The sequence below is a fragment of the Pseudonaja textilis genome, chromosome Z (assembly GCF_049901715.1).
Source record: "Pseudonaja textilis isolate UNSWEBS1 chromosome Z, rPseTex1.2, whole genome shotgun sequence".
NCBI lineage: Eukaryota > Metazoa > Chordata > Lepidosauria > Squamata > Elapidae > Pseudonaja > Pseudonaja textilis.
In genome coordinates this window covers 18,756,777-18,778,912 of record NC_142008.1, presented here as the reverse complement: position 1 = coordinate 18,778,912, position 22,136 = coordinate 18,756,777, and the positions used below count along the sequence as shown (strand labels likewise).

General features: G+C 33.9%; 1 protein-coding gene across 5 annotated transcripts in view; it reads right to left on the bottom strand.

Moving 5' to 3' along the window:
* MPP7 (MAGUK p55 scaffold protein 7) overlaps nt 1–22,136 on the bottom strand; it is a 77,481-nt gene that overhangs the window by 38,789 nt on the left and 16,556 nt on the right. For 2 of the 5 annotated variants that reach the window (XM_087916873.1, XM_026710029.2), the window contains exons 2-4: nt 21,858–21,983; nt 11,313–11,431; nt 1,613–1,690 (exon numbers count right to left, since the gene is read on the bottom strand). In XM_087916873.1, coding sequence (XP_087772999.1) covers nt 1,613–1,690; nt 11,313–11,431; nt 21,858–21,894 — 234 coding nt within the window. In that variant the 5' untranslated portion in view covers nt 21,895–21,983. Of the gene's footprint in view, nt 1–1,612; nt 1,691–4,820; nt 5,075–10,942; nt 10,976–11,312; nt 11,432–21,857; nt 21,984–22,136 lie in introns of those variants that run through there. The other 3 variants (XM_026710030.2, XM_087916874.1, XM_087916875.1) reach the window with 3 other exon arrangements.

Sequence of the window (22,136 nt, the reverse complement as noted above, 5' to 3'; positions counted from 1 at the left end):
AAACAGTAAATACCTAGTCAAGGACTACCCATACTTAATTTTCAGATAATTTTCAGCTATTAGGAACCATAGGACTGATAAGGTTTATAGTACTAAGTGAGTTTCCTTCAATCCTTCATAAAAGAAGTTAAATATAAGAACTAAAAAAACCCTTTTGGATCAACAGCAAAAAGGTGATTAGATCTTTGATTTTGGAAAATTACAAATGGACTAAGCGTCCAGATAGATTTGAAAAAAAGTTGAATTCATTCTAAGAATTTTTCACATGAAAAATACTTTTATTTTGAATTTAAAAAAAATAGAATGGAGCTTTGAAGATTGGATATAATAGAGAATCAGAAGGAACTAAAGATTACAATTAAAGTAGACATGCTAATTCAGGATGAGCAAAATACCTTACAATAGGCATACTGAAAGTTATTTTTCAACAATGGGCCAAGAAGTTAATTTTATGAGTGTCTGCCATTATAATTAAATTCTGTTTAAAATATGTTATTGAAGAGGAAAAATTTTTACTTGTTAAGACAAACTGATCTGAATGTGGATTTAAAAATAACAGGCTACAAGAATGATATGGAATAGGATTACATGACTAATACACAAACGATATATGAATAAAATTAGTTGGTGTTAAAATGGATATGCAAAAAATAAACAAAGATACCTGGATAACATTCATATATTGGATTATTATATTGGTTTCACAAAGAGACATAAAGCTTTTAAGAATTTTGTGAGAAGGAACCAAAAAATGAAAAGAAATCAAGTTCTAGGACTTTATTTGAAAGATTGTTAAAAGCAAAAGGAAGGAATATAAAGTTGGTTTATTTGATCAAGGTTAAAATTGATATGTTGTTATCTCTTCTAAGCCTTAATAGGCTTAGCTGATACGGACTGACCAATGAGGTTTAAGGGTTTGTTTATAGCTAAGAGATTGGATATGGAAAGAAGTGATCATTTGTTGAATTTTAAGAAAAGGAGATGAAATTACTGAAATTGTTGAAGGGGAAATATTATTTATATATTTCATTTCTTTTTTTTTACCATGTTAGTATTTTTTCTATTTTTATTTTCTGCATCATTTTGTGTTCTAATTCCTTTATTTTTTAGTTGTACTAGTTTTTAGTTCCTTAATTTTTGAAAAATGACTATAAAAGTATAGCAACAATAAAGTAAATAACATGCCTTTTGGCATAATTTCATTTCTAATTGCTTCCATAATTAAAAAAGACATCTCATTTCTTTAATTATTAGTAATTTATCTTATTCTCTCAGTTTATTAACTACTTCATATCTATGTATTTTTGGAAAACAACACTCTTTTCATTTAGTAACAAGATGGTAACAACTTTTCTTTCAAGATAGATGTTAAAATACCACTGCCTACAATTTATCTTGGCTATCAAGGCAGAATGAGAACCATTCTAAATGCCATGTTTCTAGAATTAAAGACTTAATACAATTCAAAACAAGATGATAAATCTTATGCCCATAGAGTTCTCTGGGAAGTATTCTTTATTCTTCTCAGATGATCTACTTCATATGCTTATTCTATCCACTGCTTTCAGTGTTTAAAATCAGTGATGTCAATAGACATTTTATACACACTTACACCATCTGCCAAAGCTGATGCATCGTGTAACATGGGCACAGGGCTCTTTTTTTCGTAGTGATGCAATTTCTCATGAATCTAGGAAATAATGGAACCAAAAGGTTTAGTTAGCAGCAGAAATATATTTCGGAGATATATACTGGCTAGTTAAACAATTGCGAAAAACAAAACAAAGCCAAAACCAAAAACCCTATCCATTTTTCGGAAGCATTTAATAGTGAACATGTAGATACAATTCATTGTCACCTTTTGGTGATGATGAAGTGATGAAGTGAAGTCAAATGCGGGGAAAAAATAAGCACTGCAGACCAATATACAGTCAAACTACATTCACTTTTCTTTCTCTTGTTTTTTTACTTTGTAGTTCTTTATCTATCCTCACATATTTTCTTGCACCTTATTTACGATTTAGATAATATAATTCTTTTGAAAACAAAAAATGCCTAAAATGCTGTATTTTACCATCAATACTTCTGAAGTTACTAATATAAACAAGCAAAGGGCTACATTGTTTTCCTAATATTTATTCAGCAAAATATACTTGGGTATCATGTTTCTTAGATTTTAATAGCCATGTCACAGCCATCTGTTTTGATCCTCTGTACATACAATTAAACATTTTTGGACAAGCTATGGAATAAAATACATTTGTAACAAGATGTAAACAGGTAGTTTCTTCAAGTCTTTTAAAACATATAAAATATCAAGTCATTTAAACATACAACATATTCCTGCATTTATACAAACTAACATTAGTATTTCCTCATATTTCAACACAATCAAGTAATGACTGTTTACAGTCTGATTATAAAATCTAGACATTCTGTCACAATGATTTGCAAGCCTTCCATTTTGCATAAAATGTTTCTTCTATGCTAGAACATTTTTTAAAAAATAACCAAGAAAGCAATATATTTCTAACATTTCAATAAGCAAATTGCTTATTTACATAACTTCTTTTGTTGGACTGCATCAAGTCAATATAATTTAACATTTTCTCTGCCAAAAATAGATTTAATAACATGTCTGGAAAACCTACAAGAACGCACCTTCATGTTTTTCTATGTACTTTCTATCTACTTCCCAAAACATACTGCTATTAAATATGATTTCTATTTACTTATCACAGATGTTATTAGTTCTGCATGATTTACCCAAACCAATTTTGAAGCCTTTTAAAAAAGATGGATTTTGATTTATCTTGTGACATTTATATTAAGATGATAAAATTTGTGAGTTGATTATTATTTATTATATTTCCATAGTCAGAAATCAAATTTGCAAATTATTTGAAAAAGCACTTCCTTTATTCTGAGAAACTGATTATACAACCCATCCCTCCTTTTACAAACTTATAAAGTAATAAAATATTTCAACAGATTTAACAGGTAATCAGAGTTGGAAGGAACCTTGTAGTCCAACCCCCTTCCCAAGCGGGAGACCCTACATCATTTCTGACAAATGGCAGTCCAATCTCTTCTTGAAAGTCTCAAGTGATGGCACTCCCACAACTTCCAAGGGCAAGCTGTTCCATTGGTTGATTGTTCTCACTGTCAGAAAGTTTCTCCTTATTTCCAGGTTAAATCTCTCCTTGTTCAGTTTCCATCCATTATTCCTTGTCTGGCCTACAAGAGCTTTAGAAAATAGCTTGACCCCTTCCTCTCTGTGGCAGCCCCTCGGATATTGGAAGACTGCTATCGTTTCTCTCCTGGTCCTTCTCTTCACTTGACTAGCCGTACCCAGTTCCTGTAAGCCATGTCCAGTTCCTATATTATATAATATTATATAATAACCCTCTTAAACCACCATTTTCTAAATGTGTATAATTCTCAGAACAAATTATAACATTGCAAATGTGTCAACAAGTCCACAAAGATTGAGGAACCCTGAAAAAAATTGTTACTTTTTCCTAAAATTTCTCTAATCTTAACAGTAGTTAAATATCTCATTGATTTTAACCACCGTGTTATCATCAGGAATCTCATATCAGGAATTCAGAAATTAAAATTCCTTTGAAAATTAGCTATATTTATAAAGTTATAATTTTAGAAATGATTATACTAAATATTTTGTTTTAAACTATAAAACCTTAATATTAGGACTATAGCTTTATATGCAAAATGGTATTATATGCAAAATTAATGTTGGAATTCCCTTCTAATTCAATGTATTTGCTTTATCTGACCTGCAATATTATTTTGCATTCCCCTTTCAATTTTCAGTCTTTAAATATAACTGAAAAATTTAGACAAGGATGAAGTTCATCTTCTGAATTAATAGCTAAGTTATGCAGACTATTCTATTTTGCAAGTGTATAATCTAAATACTATTATAAACCCTTGCTCCTTGGACAGACTCATTAAAAACCAAATGTTGGTCTTTCTGAAAGAAACTGACTTCTTTGTTCCTCATGTTACAAAATAAAGCAGCTATTATTTGAGATTTCAGAGCCTTCATTCAAATGAACTTTTTTGGTCAATAAGGAGAAGTGTTTTGATGACTCCGCTTATAGGAAGAGGTCCCCATGGTGGATAGAGGAAATTCAGATTAAAGCCAAACAAATTACCCTTCCTCCAAGATAAATTTCTCTATGCTTTTACAGCCAAACTCCCTGCTCAGCTGCTGAAAAAACTATTTTCAATTGGATGTGTTTTTGTTGTGTACTTTAATCTCAAGTTTTTTAATAACTTTTCAAGAGTATTCAAAAGTTGGAAGAGGAACTCTCATCTTGTCTTTTTTGACATGGAAACATGAGGCTCCAGCAACAATCCTGTTTTATATATGTAGTCTACATACTAAAACTGAAGTCCTTGAAGAGCTATAGAGGGATATTATGCTCTCTTTAAATATATTAAAATACATCTTTCAAAATACTTCTTTCTCCTACATATTCATAGGCTTGTTTATTAATTACTGCATATGCAACTCACGATCATAACAACTTGAATACAGACTGCTTTAAAATGGAAAAGGTGTGTAACAAGGCTGCACTGGTGTGTACATCTATTTATTAATACAAAGAAGCAATTTTGAAGGGCCTATTCCACTCCCTATCTCTCAAAAGCACTCATTGCCAAATGTAACGTTCATTGCTGAAGAAAAGGAGCAACAACAAAACAAAAAGTATTTCATGTCCTCAAGCTGTAAAAAATCTTGCAGGAAAAATTATGTTCACTTGTACTTCATAGAAAAATGAAACATTTCTTACCCCTCTTCAACAGCCCTATTTTGTGTCAAATAGCTGTTTGTATAAAGGTGTATTGGATCGCTGCTCTAATCTTCTCCAATGTTCCCAATGGTAGAAACGAAGGGCAAGTTGTGAAAAATCTTCAGAAATGCATTATTTATATGCCCAGAAGGAAGAAAAGATCCAGAGGCATTTAGAAAATGATTCTTAGGATGTAATTCTCCAAGTTCTTTAGAGAAGGTTCCACACCCATTTGCATTCCGATTCAGGGGACCCTGAGGATACAGAATGGCCTCTATAACTCTCAGAGAGCTAACCTTCAGAGTGTTAATGACCAAATGATGATTACAAGGAATATAAATCTTTCTATTCTTCACCATTCAGTCAGAACTGAAGAAGTTTCTTAGATAAGAAGCACAATTTCTTCAAGGAAAACAAACAAACAAACAAAACCCAATTGCCTTTTGAAAAGCACCTTTGGGACAATTTTGAGGTAACTTCTAATTTAAAAGAATCAGAAATTGCAATCAAATTTGGTAGCAGAAATTTTGATATTTTGAAATATGCAGACAGCACCATTCTACTGGCAGAAAATGAAGATTGTATAAAATAATTTATCTTAGAAATGAAGGAAGAAAGTAAAAAAGCTGGATTGCATTTAAACGTCAAGAAGACTAAAGTTTCCACAACAATAGAAATGATAATATGAACAATGAAAATTGCACCTCTATCTTCCCCTCTTCAATTATATACAATTTTCAGAGACTTTATAAATTTAGATCTCTTTTGATAATATTTCAAAGTTGATTTTCAACTTTGTTTAAAGTTTCTAGGTTTAAATCAGTGTATCACTTGATTGTATCTTTTTAACATATTCTGTCTAGCACCTTCAACCATTCGTAATCCAATTTCTCTAAGGAATCAAATAATTCATAGTTTGATAATCTTTATCCCAATAATATTTCCAGTTTGTTACATTTGCTGCAGAAAGTACTTTAAGTATCATAATCTGAAAGAAGTCTCATTTTCTTCTATCTGCTTTTTAAATTATTATTATTGTCCTGATCTTCTTAATGTTAGTCATTGCAATGTGTGCAAATAATATTCTTCATTTAACTTGGGTCTAGTGACTCCTGTTAGGTAAATTTTAGAATTAAAAAATGAAATTCTGGAGTGATTCAATTTTTGTTTACTTTCATTCATGAAAATAAGTAAGTAGACATGGCATACTGATTGCTATGTTTAAAAAAATGTACAGTAATATTTTTAACATGTATGGCTTTGCACAACTGGCATAATTTCATAGAGAAAAACAGTAACGCTAAGAGAATCATGTTTTTTAAAAGAATTGTGTAAACTGATGTTTGTGTAAAAAAGTATTCAAGTAATGCTATGCCAGTTGTGCAAAGCCATACATGTTGAAAATATTACTGTACAAAGGTTAGCCAGGGATACAATATTACTGTACAAAGGTTAGCCATATTGAAAATATTACTGTACAAAGGTTAGCCAGGGAGTGATGACTTTTCCATTATAGGGAGCTGCCAAGCAAAAAAACCCCTCAGATTATAGAAATGACAATCGCTCATTTTTAATCTGCTAAAATATAATAAGTCCAATATGTTAAAAACTGTTTGATGATGATTCACATTACCTTCAAAATTCAGCTTAATTGCCAACTGTAGCATAGAATTCAGAACCAGAGATTTATTTTAGAACACAATTTTGCTAGACACTCAAAAGGAAAATCTAGCATCGTAAATTGTCAGGATTCCAGCAATCGCTCAAACTTCAAAAAACTTCAAAGGATTCATTGGAGGCGACATACTGGCACTGCCCTATATGAAGCCAACTCTGGCATATGTAATTTACAGTCACCAATGACCCTATTTTCCCCCTCCCCACCGGGTGTCTCATAAACCAGATTCTCCAATTAAGCCCGTTCACAGGCTGGGTGTCATCATTCACGTTCTCTAATTAAATATATTCTCCGGCAAAAGCTCTGGTCCTTTAGTTACAATCTTTTAAAGATAAGAGTTGGAATGTACTTTTGCTTTTAAACTGCTGCACTGCTCTTCCAGATTTCCCCTTTTTATGGCAACTACTAAAACAGGCATATGAATGTTTTTTGAGTTGACAAAATTATAGCAAAAATTGTGAAGATAAAAAAGAAATGACATCATCATTACTAACCTTCACAAGTAACAAATAACTCATATGCTATTAACATAATGGGCACATTCCTAGAACTATTTTTCCTAGGTCATGATATTTTTGGCCTTGACAATTAATATATAGATAATTTCAAAATAGACAATGCAAGGCAAAGTTTAGCAGATCTTAATCTGAAGTGTAGCAATAGTTGAAACATCAAAAATACAAAAGTGAGACAAGACATTAAAAAAGAGAGAGATGAAACTCACATTACAAGTGTTTCAATGCCTTTCAGAAGGAATGTAGAACAGTTAGAAATGCAACATAGATATTATAGGTTACAATTCTTTAGCTTCTTGTTAGATGTTAGGATGAATGGGGACTATATGCCTAATAAAAATAAAAAACCCATATCACAATTGGCAAATGAAATGAAAGTTTGAAGATGATTTTGTGCATCATGACATTTGCACAGCAAACATATTAAGCAAAGTTGTAAAGGTATTTTAATATTGCAGTTCAGACATTTCTTAACAAGAATGCTAGCTACAAATTAAGAGAACAAAAGCCTGACAATATTTGCTTTACAACTCTTCCTCAGATTCCAGACGGAAAGACTGAGAGCTAAAGATAATATAATGCATTAGATACATGTAAATAATAAAATATGATAGCAGCACAGAATGAGATAAGTGACCTTACACAAAGTAATGGCATCAAATAAATTCAAATACAGGAATTTAAATTTAGTTGATAAACACGTTAAGAAGAAAATATGAGCGCTCAAAATGTGTTCTACCACAAAATATATTCCGTATTTTCAACAGTTCTAAAAAAACTATTTATGACTGTCAATTGGCACTGAATGCAACTGGAATACGGAACTTACCATGACATCCTCTGAGAAATGATTGTTTTATATTTTGAAACAAGCATGCTAAATAGAAAAGGATACTATTTAAATTAATGTCTACTTTGAGCCTTAGAGGCCTTTATCATGCAATTAAGAGATATTAATGTGGGAAAGATCTATCCCAGCATATTAGCTAAGACAGTAACAAAATAAAAACTTTGGGATTCAGAGGAATAACTTCAGGAAGCGGGAGGAAAAATCCTAAACACATCCTGCAGATGGGCATTATAGAAAAATGTATTAGATTACCATACAAGCTGTGAAAATAAACAATTCTATGTACCTGTTTAAATTGTGAAAAATTTTGTCATTCAATGACTATCAATAATTTAGGCTATTTAAAGTGTACCAGACAAATTCAATGATGATCAAGATGTTTTCTACCTCTCTGATCACAGACAGCACACCTGAAATACTACTTGCTATGGAACAACATAGGAACTACTTTCCTATGAGGCACCTGAATAATTTAAATGGCCTCAGTGGATCCTTACATAATGTTTGTTTGTCAGAGAACTACCCTCTTCTTGAATAACAATAGTTCTTGGTGAACTAAGGTGGTATCTTTTATTATTTTTTCAAAGATTACAAATTAAATAACCATGTAAATGGTAACTAAGACAAAAGCCCATAAGATGACATGGGTAAACATTCCACGCATAGAACATTACTTCTATTTTTGTTAACTGCCTCACCTCAGATGGTACAGCATGTAGAGAAGGGGAATTGAATATTAGTATTAGGGAACAGAAGCATCTTACAATATCATGAATTATTATCTATCGGTTCAAGGCAAGGATTGATTTTAACAACACAAATGATGCATTTTATTCTTTAAGTAAAACTAGAACAAAAAAAAACCCCTTCCACATCAGACAAAGCATATTGTCTATTTGGATCAGGATCTTTTCTTTCATCTAATTCATTCTTCTAACATTAAACAATTTGTACAAGATAGCAATTTTTAAAATTAAAATGAAAAAGGCTCATAAATTATATACTGTATATATTAAACAAAAAACTTATTCCAAATTTCATGTTATAAAAATATTTTAGTAATATTTAAATTAGTTCACTTAACTTTGGGAAAAATGGAACACTACTATATATAAACCAATATATACTCTTCAATGTTTGAAACATTCCCTATATAAATTTCATCAAGAAATACAAAAGGGGAAATAAGGTCTTTATGTAAATGACTGGGAAAGATTAGGGCTTCTTTATACTCTCTAAGCTTGTTTGTTTTCTTGCAGATCTTTCATTACCCAAACTAGGTAATATCATCATTACTGGTTAAGAAGTGGGGTTTGCTCTCGGTTTATATTCTAATGCCTTGCCCTGTTGCTGTTGGTGGGGGTGGTCTTAGAGACTCTTTGGCTGGGCTATTTACTGTTGGCTTCTTTGGCACTTTCTTGATGGCTAATTTGTCAGAGGGCCCACTCCTTACCAGCACTGATGATGTTACCTAGTTTGGGTACTGAAATGTCTCCAAAAAAACAAACAAGCTCAGAGAGCATCAAGGACCCCTCATTTCAACCTTGAGCTACAAATATTCTCCTGTGCTGATCAGGGAAAATGTCTAATACTTTACAACCTTAAGAACGGCAACAGCTACCTTTGTGATCTTTCCTTTTATTAGTTTTGTATCTGTGCTTATATCTTGAAGCACAAAGTGAAGTACATGGAGACAACATTTCCTCTTTTTTCCCCACAAAGCAACCCTCCCGAAGTTATGATGAATTAAGAAAAAATTACCAAGCCTAAAATTAAACAGTAAGCTTCTGTCCTTGACTATCAACTTGAGCCTGAGTTTCCCCACTGTTTCAATCACTTTTAAGCACTGCACCATATTAGTTTTCGTCCCTGTTAGTTTCCAAATAATTGATATTTATTTTAAAAAAGATAAGTATCTCAATACCAGGGAATCTGCCAGAACAAAATTGGGATGAAATAAATTGTCCGAGTCATTTTAGTACATGACTGTATCATCTGAAATGTTCCATTTTGAATAAATCTCCAACAATTAGCTAAATTTCCCTCTTTTTTTTCCTTCAGAAGGGGTTCTTCCAGATTAGTATTGAATACTATGTTAACCTTTAAGAGACATTTCAAGTGCTTTAATAATTGCAGTTACTATATAATGAGTAAGCCATCTGGCCAAATGGAGTTAAAGATGCTTAGGCATATTTCTGATGCAGTAATATATCCCAAAGCACTCCTTTATTGCAAACTAAGAAAAGATTTATCAACTCAGAACATCCTAAAGTATTTTTTTTTAATTGTCTTCTGGCAGAAATGCAGCCATAAATATTGCCTTGTTACTTCCAGGATCATCGCCAGCCAATATATGTTAGTCAGTAGACAGCCTATGGGATCCTTGCATCTGCAAAATTAAAGAGACCTGGAGGATGGTGTTCTTAGTAGTAATTGCCTCGCTGTAGAATAATTGGACATCCCTCACTGTAAGCTAATGTTCTGGAAGGTATGAACAACATGATAAAAATTTCAGTTAAGCCAACTAACAGCTTTGTGAGATGTTATTTTGTTACTGCCTTTTTACAATTGTAAATTCGCTGGAATCCATGACTAAACAACATACAAATCATTTATAAATATCTAAATAAGCATATAAAGAATTGTCAGTCTAAAAGAATAATTTCCCCTCTGTTTTCTGCTATAGAAATGCAGATTTCTTCAAGAAGCTAGAGACTCCAAATTTAGTATAAAATCCAAGTAGCAGACTTATTTTACACATATTTTACAAGTCTAATTTCCAATTTGTAAACTAAAAGCTTCATGATAATTATGAAACCAAAACTTCAAATAATTTTGTAAATAATAAAGTACAATATACATGAACATTTACCATTTTTGAAGACACATATCCATTAATTACTTCACTTCAATTACTTCACTATGCTTATTTTAGTCATACAAGTTTAGTGTATTTATATACAAAACACAATCTTTGATGGATACAATCCAATTAAAGAACCAACTATAATTTCAGTTGATTTTGTTAAAGGAAATTATTTTAAATTAATGTGGCTACTGAATAGTTGCCATACTTTACCTCAAAAATATATGCCATCTAATTTCTGCTGTGAACATTTGTTTATGTAAGCTAAACTCCAGGCCATGAATGTTGACCATGAAGGAGTCTCAGATTTCCTGCTACTAATTCATGCTGCCTCATTCTAAACAAGGGCAAGCATCATATGTTTGTTACATTAATGCATTCTGCCAAAACATCACTATTAAATGAAATCATTGCAATATTTTTGGTAGAAACCTTTAACAACTTCCATCCCTCACAGAAGCACAGAAGCGAAACAAGGCTGTTTTGTTTCCACGGAGTAACTGATTCTTGGTATACGAGAGGTTGCTCAAAACGTTTTTCCATACATGTTTCTCAGAAAGAATGAGCATTTAGTGTGGTTTACCTTTACCAGAGAATGAAGGCTTTTTTCACCAAACATATCCCAGAGGAAGGTCATGTCTTCTTGGTTGTCCACATGTGGCTGCAGCTGGGCCGGCAATGAAGCCAGCAGCTCATACAGACCTATAAAGAGTAAATAGAACATAAAGTGAAATTAAAATTAATTTTATTTAGCACTTTGATAAGCTTCTGCTTTTTACCATTTTATACTGAGTCTGGATATATCAAATAAAGCAATAAAAATGTGTGTGTGTGTGTGTGTGTGTGTGTGTGTGTGAGAGAGAGAGAGAGAGAGAGAGAGAGAGAGAGAGATTTGGATTAAAAAGGAAAGAAGCTGCAGCAGTAGTATGGTATTCTTTATTAACAGTGGCTAAAGTGTCTATGGCGATATATTTATTTAACACTGAATCAAAAATTCATAAAGCTTTTTGGAAAGGGACAAAACCCAGAAACACATGCATTCCTTAGCCTAATCGTTATTCCAGTTCCCTTGATGTTGGAGTCAAATGAATCACGAACAGAAAAAACATCCTTGTAAGTATAGAAAATGGATAGGGTGGTTCCTTAAAGAGAGTTTGTGGTTTTTCTTAAATACTTCTGATACATTGGTTTTTTAAAATAATCTTGGGTATAACAGATGCATGGATAAAATAGCTCCTGAAAAAAACCTTGTAATGTTTGATTTTTTTATTGTTGCTGTTGTTAAAAAGAGTGCACCTGCAGAGCTTTTCTCCAAACTCCTTCACAGAGATTAAAGTAGTGGCTGCCTCAGTTTGTTTAGGTCATATCCCATGACAATTTCTTGAGACATGCAGCAGCATATAGGTTCAATACCAGGTAGCATAATATTATCCTTCAAAAAGCTGTACCAAAAATATAACAATGTGATTTTCAGAACTTTCCCGCCAAATCTTGGCCTATTTATAACATGTTTATCCAGTGGGGAATTTTTATGGCTAAAAGACACAATACTTATCTGTTATAATCAAAGATGGCAAGCATTGATGTCTTTTTGGCTAATCCAATATAGATGATAGACAATTATTTTTCTTTCACTGTAGCAATCCTGAATATACTGAGACATTATGTCTATTTAAACAAGTGTGACTTTTTATGATCAGATTAAGCACTATCCACCACAGTAATACCTTTCCAAAGAAACACCTTTCCAAAATGATTCCCTATTAAATTATATTGCATTACATTACATTGATTTTATTAAATTATATTGCCTATTAAGTTATAGTGAATGATCTGTAAATGGGATCATTTCTCTCTGAAGACTAAAGCTTAAACTCAGGTCAACACCATTGCACAATTTTCTGAGGCACTGGATGATGGTTCTAAAATTAAATGCAGAATTTTTTTGGAAGCAGTGTACTGTTTTCCTGTCTTCCTATTGTTATTTAATAAAAAAAAAAGCTAGGAAAAAAAATCCTTCCAGACATAATTTTCTATGGTCTTTTGTGAGGCAATGCTCATATTTCAAACTTTGATTTATTTTAAAGCTAATCTTCTTTATGGTAGCTTTTAAGCATAAAAATAGAATGCCCACATCATTGTAGCTTTTCCTGAATATAAAAAGCACTGAATCTACACCATGAACCTCTTCCAACAGCATTTGCACTAAAAGATTATAGGTTCAGACTTCAGGTCAGCCAAGTCATTCACAGAAGCAAAGCACTAAGTGCAAAGTTTATGTAAGAGCGATAGGCAAAGAGGTGCCTTCCATCTGTTTCACATTATAGTTTTTGTAAGGTTTACTCAGCATGGCAATTGAAAAATACTGGGAAGTACTAGATGGCTAAACCTACATCTTGCACATGGATGCTACTTAAATATTTCAAAGTGAGAGGGAATCACATTTGTCTGAAGTATATGCTGTGGCTTGCACTTCCTGCAACAGTTTCTAACACAGCAAGAACTCAGCAAAAGGAAATATAGTATTGGATTGCTTTTTTACAACAGTAAATAATCCTCGCAGACAAAGAATTCTTCCTACCTCATCAGCTTAAAAGGATTTTCAGATAGGTATTAAATCTAGAGTGGCGCCAACTTACTTATGACCTTCCCTTGGTTCCTTCCTTACCTATTTGACATTTTACTTTTAAAAAGGTCATTCTATTTTTAAAAAGGGAAGCTTATAATCAGCAAAGCAAAGGGCCAAACTTTAGAAGCAGAAATTTAAAGAATACCTTCGGGACTCAAATGTTAGAAAATAAAAATGAATGGCAGCTGCAGCCCAGGATTTGTTGGCATTACACCCACCTTCCCATGAAAAGCATGAAAGGAAGAAAAAAAAATCAGAAATAATAAGAAGCATCCTGCAAGATGGGATGGCAGGAACTATTTTGTTAACTGTTGCTTTTATCGGGCCATATTTGTCATGACAGCCATTTGTGCAAGATCAAATCTTCTCAGTTCTTTGAAAGAAAACAATAAATATTAGAAAAGGTAAGTATCAAGAAGGCATATTGCATGCTGTTAGAAACAAAAAACAGGAGATTCTCTTTCAAAGCTCCGCAAACATACTGCCATTGTTCAGAAGCAGAATGAATAAACAATACATTTTAGAGCATATCCAATGTCCTGTGGTTAGCACTGCACAAATAATGTAGTAAACTTGTTCATCATTACTGATGTCTTCAGTGAGGAAATAAGAGGCTCTCCACAGGAGAGGAAAAAAAGGAAGCTATGTAGCCACTGATGTGTTCTGTAAATTTAACTGTTGTGAATTTCTAGTTTGGTAAAGTTAGAAAATCCTAGTCTCGTTTATAGGTTTAGAGTTTTGAAGTTCTCTAAGGAGTAGAGGTACCTATTAAAGTAATTTAAGTTTCTGATGTAGACTTTCTCTCCAGCATTGTTCTTTCCCTGGTGAACAGATCATGTTAGTAACATCATAGAATCTTTTTCAGAAAACTGGTAACAAAAATCCACCAAAATGTTTGAGAATAGGTTGTTACACGGAAGACATACTTATGGCATATTCTGTATTGTTAAACTGATTTTAAATGTTCACTCCAGTTTTGAAGATTTCTGCCCTGAATTATCTAAAATGAAATAACAAGTAATTATGATTATTTAAAAAATCATAGAATATTAGAGTTGGAAATCATAGGTTATCTAGTTTACCCTACGTTCAATGAACAAGTCAGCTAAGCTATATATGACCACCATCCAACCCACCTTTGAAGACCTCCTGCAGGGAGTCTACCATTACTGTGGACAGACTATTCCACAGTTCAACAGCTTTTACCGCTTGGAAACTTCCTTTTATATTCATTTGTTCTTGCCCACTCTCAGTTTCAATACATGTATATTCTTACATTTTGTGTAACAGCTTTTTACATATTTGTTGACTACTGTCATAGAATAGAATTCTTTATTGGCCAAATGTGATTGGACACACAAGGAATTTGTCTTTGGTGCAGAAGTTCTCAGTGTACATAAAAATATATATTCATCAAGAATCATAAGATACAACATTTAGTTATAGTCATAGGATACTAAGACTATCTGTTATGTTATGACTGTTATGACTATCATGTGCACGAAGCCTTTTCTTTTGTATACCAGATGTCCATGGTTCTTGAAGCCTTCCATATTAGTATGCAGATTTCTTATGCAGGCATCTTAATGGCCTGGAAGATCATCCCTGAACCTTCTTCAGGATCTATAAGTCCATTTCAAAGTCTAGTGCTCAGAACTTAACATTGTATACATTGTTTGGGGTAATTAATTCAGATTACCAAAGAACAAATATCTCTCATGATATCAAAACAATGCTTTTAATGCAGACTACAAGTGAATTTGCTTGCTTGCTCATTGTCAGCAGGAGCTTCGCTACTTTTCCTATATCCCACATAAAATTCCTCCAATCTTAGACATTAAATCTGCAGGACTTCACATTTATCTTAACTGAACATCTTGCTAGAATTGATCCAATGTTCAGCTTAGTCTTTGATTAGAAACAATTCACCAATGTTACAAGCATTCAATTCATTTCATATTCTTTATAAAAATCCTGAATAATGCTGGATCAAAATTTTGATATTCAAGGGCATTTGACATCTTCACATACACAGCCACTCTGTCTGTCTGTCTAGAGATCATTTTAACAAGTAAAATTTGGGGTGCATTGCAGGTGAACCAACTGGATATGCTACACTTGAATGTATGCATTATAGCAGCTTCAGGGAAGGAAAGTCCTGTGAAAATCAGGGAGCAGGGTTATTCATGTTATGATAATTCAATATTATTCAGAATCAACAAGATAGGGAAGACAAGCAAGAATTGGCTTTTGGAATTTTTTTCTAACAGCAATAGTGGTAGATAGTGGTAGAAAATATCTATAATTACTGCTGTGTAATGAAGTAGCATGCATACTTTTCCCTCAGGTAGCATCTAAGTGCATGTGAATCTGTGTATAACAGGAAGTACAAAATGGCATTATAGGCTCAGCTCTAGTACACATGGTCGGAAAATTTATCTTAGAATTGGGATAAGCACATTTTGAGCTTCTGCTCAATTGCCTCTCCCATAGGGGTAATACTTTTTAATCCATAGCCCTGATAAGATCTGGCCCATTTTTTCAAACTCATTTTTTCTTTCTCCAAGCTTCTTCCATCATATCAAATTCGACATCAGTCTGTTCAATCTTCATTATTTACCCTCCCTGCTTTTGGACTGTTAATCCCAAGTCCTTTAACACATTTTTCAACATTTGGTTGACTTGGAAAAATGAGACTGTATTCACAGTACTCTTAGGATTTTCTGAATTTTTAATTCACTTATGGTCCAGGAATTAGCTTAGATATTACATCAAAATCTAGCTATCTGAAGCTGGAAAGCGTATTTAAAATTTTAAATGTCCATTTTTGTTTTTAGAAATCTAAACAATTAACTACCTGAAACACCCTCAGTCATCACGCCATAGAACTTATCCACAGTCTATACATTCTTAGTAAGGCAGCTGCTTTTATATAGATATATTAGCTTTTATTAAGTTGAACTAAAAATAAACAAAATGAACTTTTTGGATTAGCACCCAATATGTATGATGGATATTATTTTGAATTATTTGAATCCTGCTTTAAATAATATTAAGCCTGCTCTTGATTATACATTTTATCAAGTCTTCAATATATAAACTATTTAACAAAACCACATTTCATTGTTGCTTATAATTGTACCATTGAGACACAGTTTGACAGCTTTCTTAAGGAGTGTAATCCAGTAATGAAACATTTGAAGTTCAATAGTACTGTAATTAGTTAGAAGTATTTTCTAACTTTATTTGTCACAGAAAAGACCCTATATGACAACTGCTTTTTAAAAATTAAATACATCTGAAACTGAAACAAATATTTGATTGGTTATTACACCAATTTATGATGCCCATTTGAACATATAGAGTGGCTCATATAAAACATTTGGATTACTTAATATTTAGGATATCTCAAATCCAACTTCTACATTAGAAGTTTTCATACAGTCTTGGAAAGGCTAAAGGAAATTTGAGACGACAAGGAAAACGCTTTGTCTATTACACTTACAATGGAATGGTAACAGCCTTTATCTATCTCTATCTATCTATCTATCTATCTATCTATCTATCTATCTATCTATCTATCTATCTATCTATCTATCTATCTCTCTCCCTCTCGCTCTCTCTCTATATGGATCTTTGGTTATTCGGGTTTTCTCCTGCATAAGATTGGAAGTATCTAGGCAACATTTCGATGAAGTCTCATTCATCATCTTCAGGCTTGTGTCTTCGCTCTGTGCTTCTCAGAGTAATGTGAGCTTGCAGCTGCTTCTTCCTTTTAACTGCTAGTGGGGTGTGACTTGATTGGGTGGGGGTTTGGCTGTGTTCTGATTGGTTGGGGGTTGGCTGTGTTCTGATTGGCTGGGGGTGTGTTCTGTTCAGGAGGGGGCTTGGTTGTGCTCAGGTTAGTTTTTGTTGCTGGGGGATTTGAGCTGGTGAGCTGTGATCCTGCTGTTTGGCTTCGCGTTCGTGGTCGTGCCGCATCTTCATGGTGGGCGTCCGTTCGCTTCATGTATGGGTCGGAGGGTTTGAAGTGGGTAGTGATGCAGCTGCGGTGCAGCTTCTAGTCCGTGGTCGTGTCTCATCTTCTGTGTGGGTGTGAGTCTGCTTTCTACGTGGAAGTGTGGTGGTAGCATCTTGTGTGGCCCTCATGTCATTATTCATGTTAGGAACTCATCTGTTCATGAGGGCGGGTTTCCAAATGGCTGGTAGGCGGGAGGTGTCATCTCGTTTATTCATGCTGTTCGGGCGTTTTTCTATCTCTATGGCTTCTCTGATTATTCTGTTGTTGAAGTGTTCGGTTTTGGCGATAATTCTGGTATTTTTAAAGTCAATCTCATGTCCTGTGGCTTTGAGGTGTTGGATCCGGGAAGAGGTCGGTTCTTCTTTTTTGATTGAGTTCTTGTGTTCTTCAATGTGTGCACTTATTCTTCTGTTAGTTTATAAAGATATATATATCTTTATCTATCTATCTATCTATCTATCTATCTATCTATCTATCTATCTATCTATCTATCTATCTATCTACCTACCTACCTACCTACCTACCTATCTATAATATAATATATAATATATATATATTTGTTTTCTCAAGTTTTTGCGGGTACTTACATGAAGCCTGATGATGGCAGATGAGATTCTGCCGAAACGTTGCTACAACTTTAAAAGCACAACTACAATGACGTGGGAAAATACCCGAACAAAGCTGAATGCCACATATACATACATACATATATATACATATATATATATATATATATATATATATATATATATATATATATATATATATATATATATTTGTTTTCTGAGGTTCTCATGGTATTTGTATGTGGATCTTTGGTTGTTCGGGTTTTCTCCCGCGTAAGATTCAAGTATCTAGGCAACGTTTCGATGAAGTCTCATTCATCATCTTCAGGCTTCTGTCTCCGGCTCTGTGCTTCTCAGAGTAATGTGAGATTGCAGCTGCTTCCTCTTTTTAACTGCCAGTGGGGGTGGGACTTGATTGGGTGGGGGCTTGGCTGTGTTCTGATTGGGTGGGGGTGTGTTCTCATTGGTAGGGGTTTGGCTGTGTTCTGATTGGTTGGGGGTTAGCCGTGTTCTGATTGGTTGGAGGCGTGTTCTGTTCAGGTGGGGGCTTGGTTGTGCTCAGGTTAGTCTTAGTTGCTGGGGATTTGAGCTGGTGAGTTGTGATCTTGCTGTTTGGCTTCTAGTTCGTGGTCCTGCTGCATCTTCATAGTGGGTGTCGGTTTGCTTCATGTATGGCTCAGAGGGGTTTGAAGTGGGTAGTGATGCAGCTGCAGTGCAGCTTCTGGTCCATGGTCGTGTCTCATTTTCTGAATGGGTGGGAGTCTGTTTTCTATATGGAAGTGTGGTGGTGGCATCTTGTGTGGCTCTCATGGGTGTGGGTCTGGTGTCCTTCTTCATGTTAGGTACTCGTCTGTTCATGAGGGCGGGTTTCCAAATGGCTGGAAGGCGGGAGGTGTCATCTCGTTTGTTCATGCTGTGTGGGCGTTTTTCTATCTCTATGGCTTCTCTGATTATTCTGCTGTTGAAGTGTTCGGTTTTGGCGATAGTTCTGGTATTTTTAAAATCAATTTCATGTTCTGTGGCTTTGAGGTGTTGGACCAGGGAAGAGGTCGTTTCTTCTTTTTTGATTGAGTTCTTATGTTCTTCAATGCGTGCACTTATTCTTCTGTTAGTTTGTCCAATGTGCCCTAAAAATACCAGAACTATCGCCAAAACCGAACACTTCAACAGCAGAATAATCAGAGAAGCCACAGAGATGGAAAAACGCCCACACAGCATGAACAAACGAGATGACACCTCCCGCCTTCCAGCCATTTGGAAACCCGCCCTCATGAACAGACGAGTACCTAACATGAAGAAGGACACCAGACCCACACCCATGAGAGCCACACAAGATGCCACCACCACACTTCCATATAGAAAACAGACTCCACCCATTCAGAAAATGAGACACGACCATGGACCAGAAGCTGCACTGCAGCTGCATCACTACCCACTTCAAACCCCTCTGAGCCATACATGAAGCAAACCGACACCCACTATGAAGATGCAGCAGGACCACGAACTAGAAGCCAAACAGCAAGATCACAACTCACCAGCTCAAATCCCAGCAACTAAGACTAACCTGAGCACAACCAAGCCCCCACCTGAACAGAACACGCTCCAACCAATCAGAACACGGCTAACCCCCAACCAATCAGAACACAGCCAAACCCCTACCAATGAGAACACACCCCACCCAATCAGAACACAGCCAAGCCCCCACCCAATCAAGTCCCACCCCACTGGCAGTTAAAAGGAGGAAGCAGCTGCAATCTCACATTACTCTGAGAAGCACAGAGCTGGAGACAGAAGCCTGAAGATGATGAATGAGACTTCATCGAAACGTGCCTAGATAATCTTACGCGGGAGAAAACCCGAACAACCAAAGATCCACATATATATATATATATATATATATATATATATATATATATATATATATATATATATACACACACACACACACACACATACATACACACACACATACATACATACTTAAGAAAACATATATATGTTTATATATATATTTAATCATTAAATAAACATAAGCATCTAGAATGACTATTTAAGAAGTGAATTATAGGATCTTTGAATTTTTTTAGAACTGATTTAGCATTTTTAGCCACAAAATCCAGTTCACTGACAGAAATATACCAGCAAAACAACTTACGTAGTTCTTCTGCTATTGAAAATGTATGTAATCTGCACTCAATATTTATTATAATACTGCTTTTATAAGCCTGAAGAAGTTTGCCTCAACAAGACATATAGCTTTTGGAAACTACAGGAACTTGCTGGGGGCAGGATGAGGGCTCAAAGAACAAAACAATAGTACCAGATAGAACAGTAAACATTACCTATATTACATTTAAGCTACCAATTTCTTGAATGATATTTTCATTGAATACATGGACACCCTTACATATGCAGAGATGTTTAATAAAATAGTTTTTACAAATACTGGAAAATGATCAACAGAAAATACATTTTCCAATTTTAGAAACTAGTTTCTGCTACTGCAATTTTCCACCTAAGACTGAAAGTTCTTAGGAAAAGAATAAGTGGATTTAAAAAATGGGGAAAATGCTCACGTGGTAAACTACTCAAGAGTCCAGATGTTCAACATTCTTGACATCAGAATGGAAAATTTTACTATTAGTCTAGAGAAATTTAATATCACCATTTTTGTCATATCCTTCATAGCTTCATTATTAGAACAAGTCTGTGGAAACTATAAAATAGACCTAAACGATAAAAAATATGGTCGTTTTGTTCCATCACTTTTATGTATTACAATCATGTCTGATTTTAAATCAATACAATGACAAGTGGTTATCTCCCTTATTTGTTAATTACCTAATCAGATTTTTGAACCATGCCAGGCTAATGCTTCAATGTTACTGTAACTTGTGGTGATGAACTCAAACAACATACCGCTAAGCCCAGCAGATTTTAAAAGAATTAACAGATCAAAACATATTAACTTGTAAATTTGTTATTTTCATATAGATTAACTAAAATTCAATTAATAATATCTATTTCAGAAAGTTTTAAGATGACTCCTATTTCCAGGATGCTGTACAATCTAAATATGAAACATTTGGAAAGAAACCAGAAGATTCTGTTGTCAATTGACCCATACTGCTTTTGTCTAAAGGCTATAATTTTATTTTCTAAAATTCACAAATGTTTTAAAAATGTTGAACTCTACTGTTAAGTTGTTTTAATTTCAAAATAAGCACCCATTAAGGAAGAAGGTGATAGCAAGCCATCTCTGTATTGTTCCTAAGCAGAACAATAAGGAAACTATAGAAGAATCCAACAAATTTTGAATTCAAAGTACTTCAAATTTGAAATGCCCCAATTTGAATGTAAAAACAGCTTCTCTGAGCACTGATTTTATCATTCTGAAAAAGGTTTAAGCTCCAAATAGTTCAAAATTCAAATACATCGTACATGTTTAATGGATGTGTTCATGAAACGATCCAAAAATGTTGTTTCAGATTTTTTTTTAACAATTTCTAAAAATACAGGGTTTAAATTTTTTTTTTACTTGAGTTCTATTGCAGTATGACTTAGGCTTATATAGTGCTATAACCAGCCAATTTTCCTTAAAATTTTTTAGTTAAATTCTTTGATCTCACTGGTAGAAAAAAGTCACACTAAACTTGTTTCGCTTACAAGAATTGGTTTCTTACACATAAAATCTAGAGCAATACAGAGATCCACGTATGGGGGATTATTTCTATAGCAGCGTGATGTACATTTGAATGTATGTCGGTACAGATGTGAATCCTTACCCACATTTATGTTTATCTTGAGATATTGAATATACAGAAAGTTACACAGAGCTTAATAACTAGCAAGTTAACACTTACTAAACTAATTAATAACAACTAATTACGTACAGAAAACCAGCAACCCTACCTGCATCTCCACTAGATCCAGTTGATAAAGCTGGCATCGTTAAGAACTTCAGCTAGAAGGTAGTAACTTCCTTTCAATTGTTGGCAAACACCTTCTTCAATAAGGTTTAGGCAATTTTGAAGCGGCCTGAAAAGAATACAAATATGGATAAATAATATTACTAAAAACTGACTAAAGTGAATAAATATGGTCAATTTGAAATACATTTCTTTAAACCATTAGATGATGTCAATAGGACCCTAAAACAGAGTATGCATTATTCTTACAATGTTTCATTTA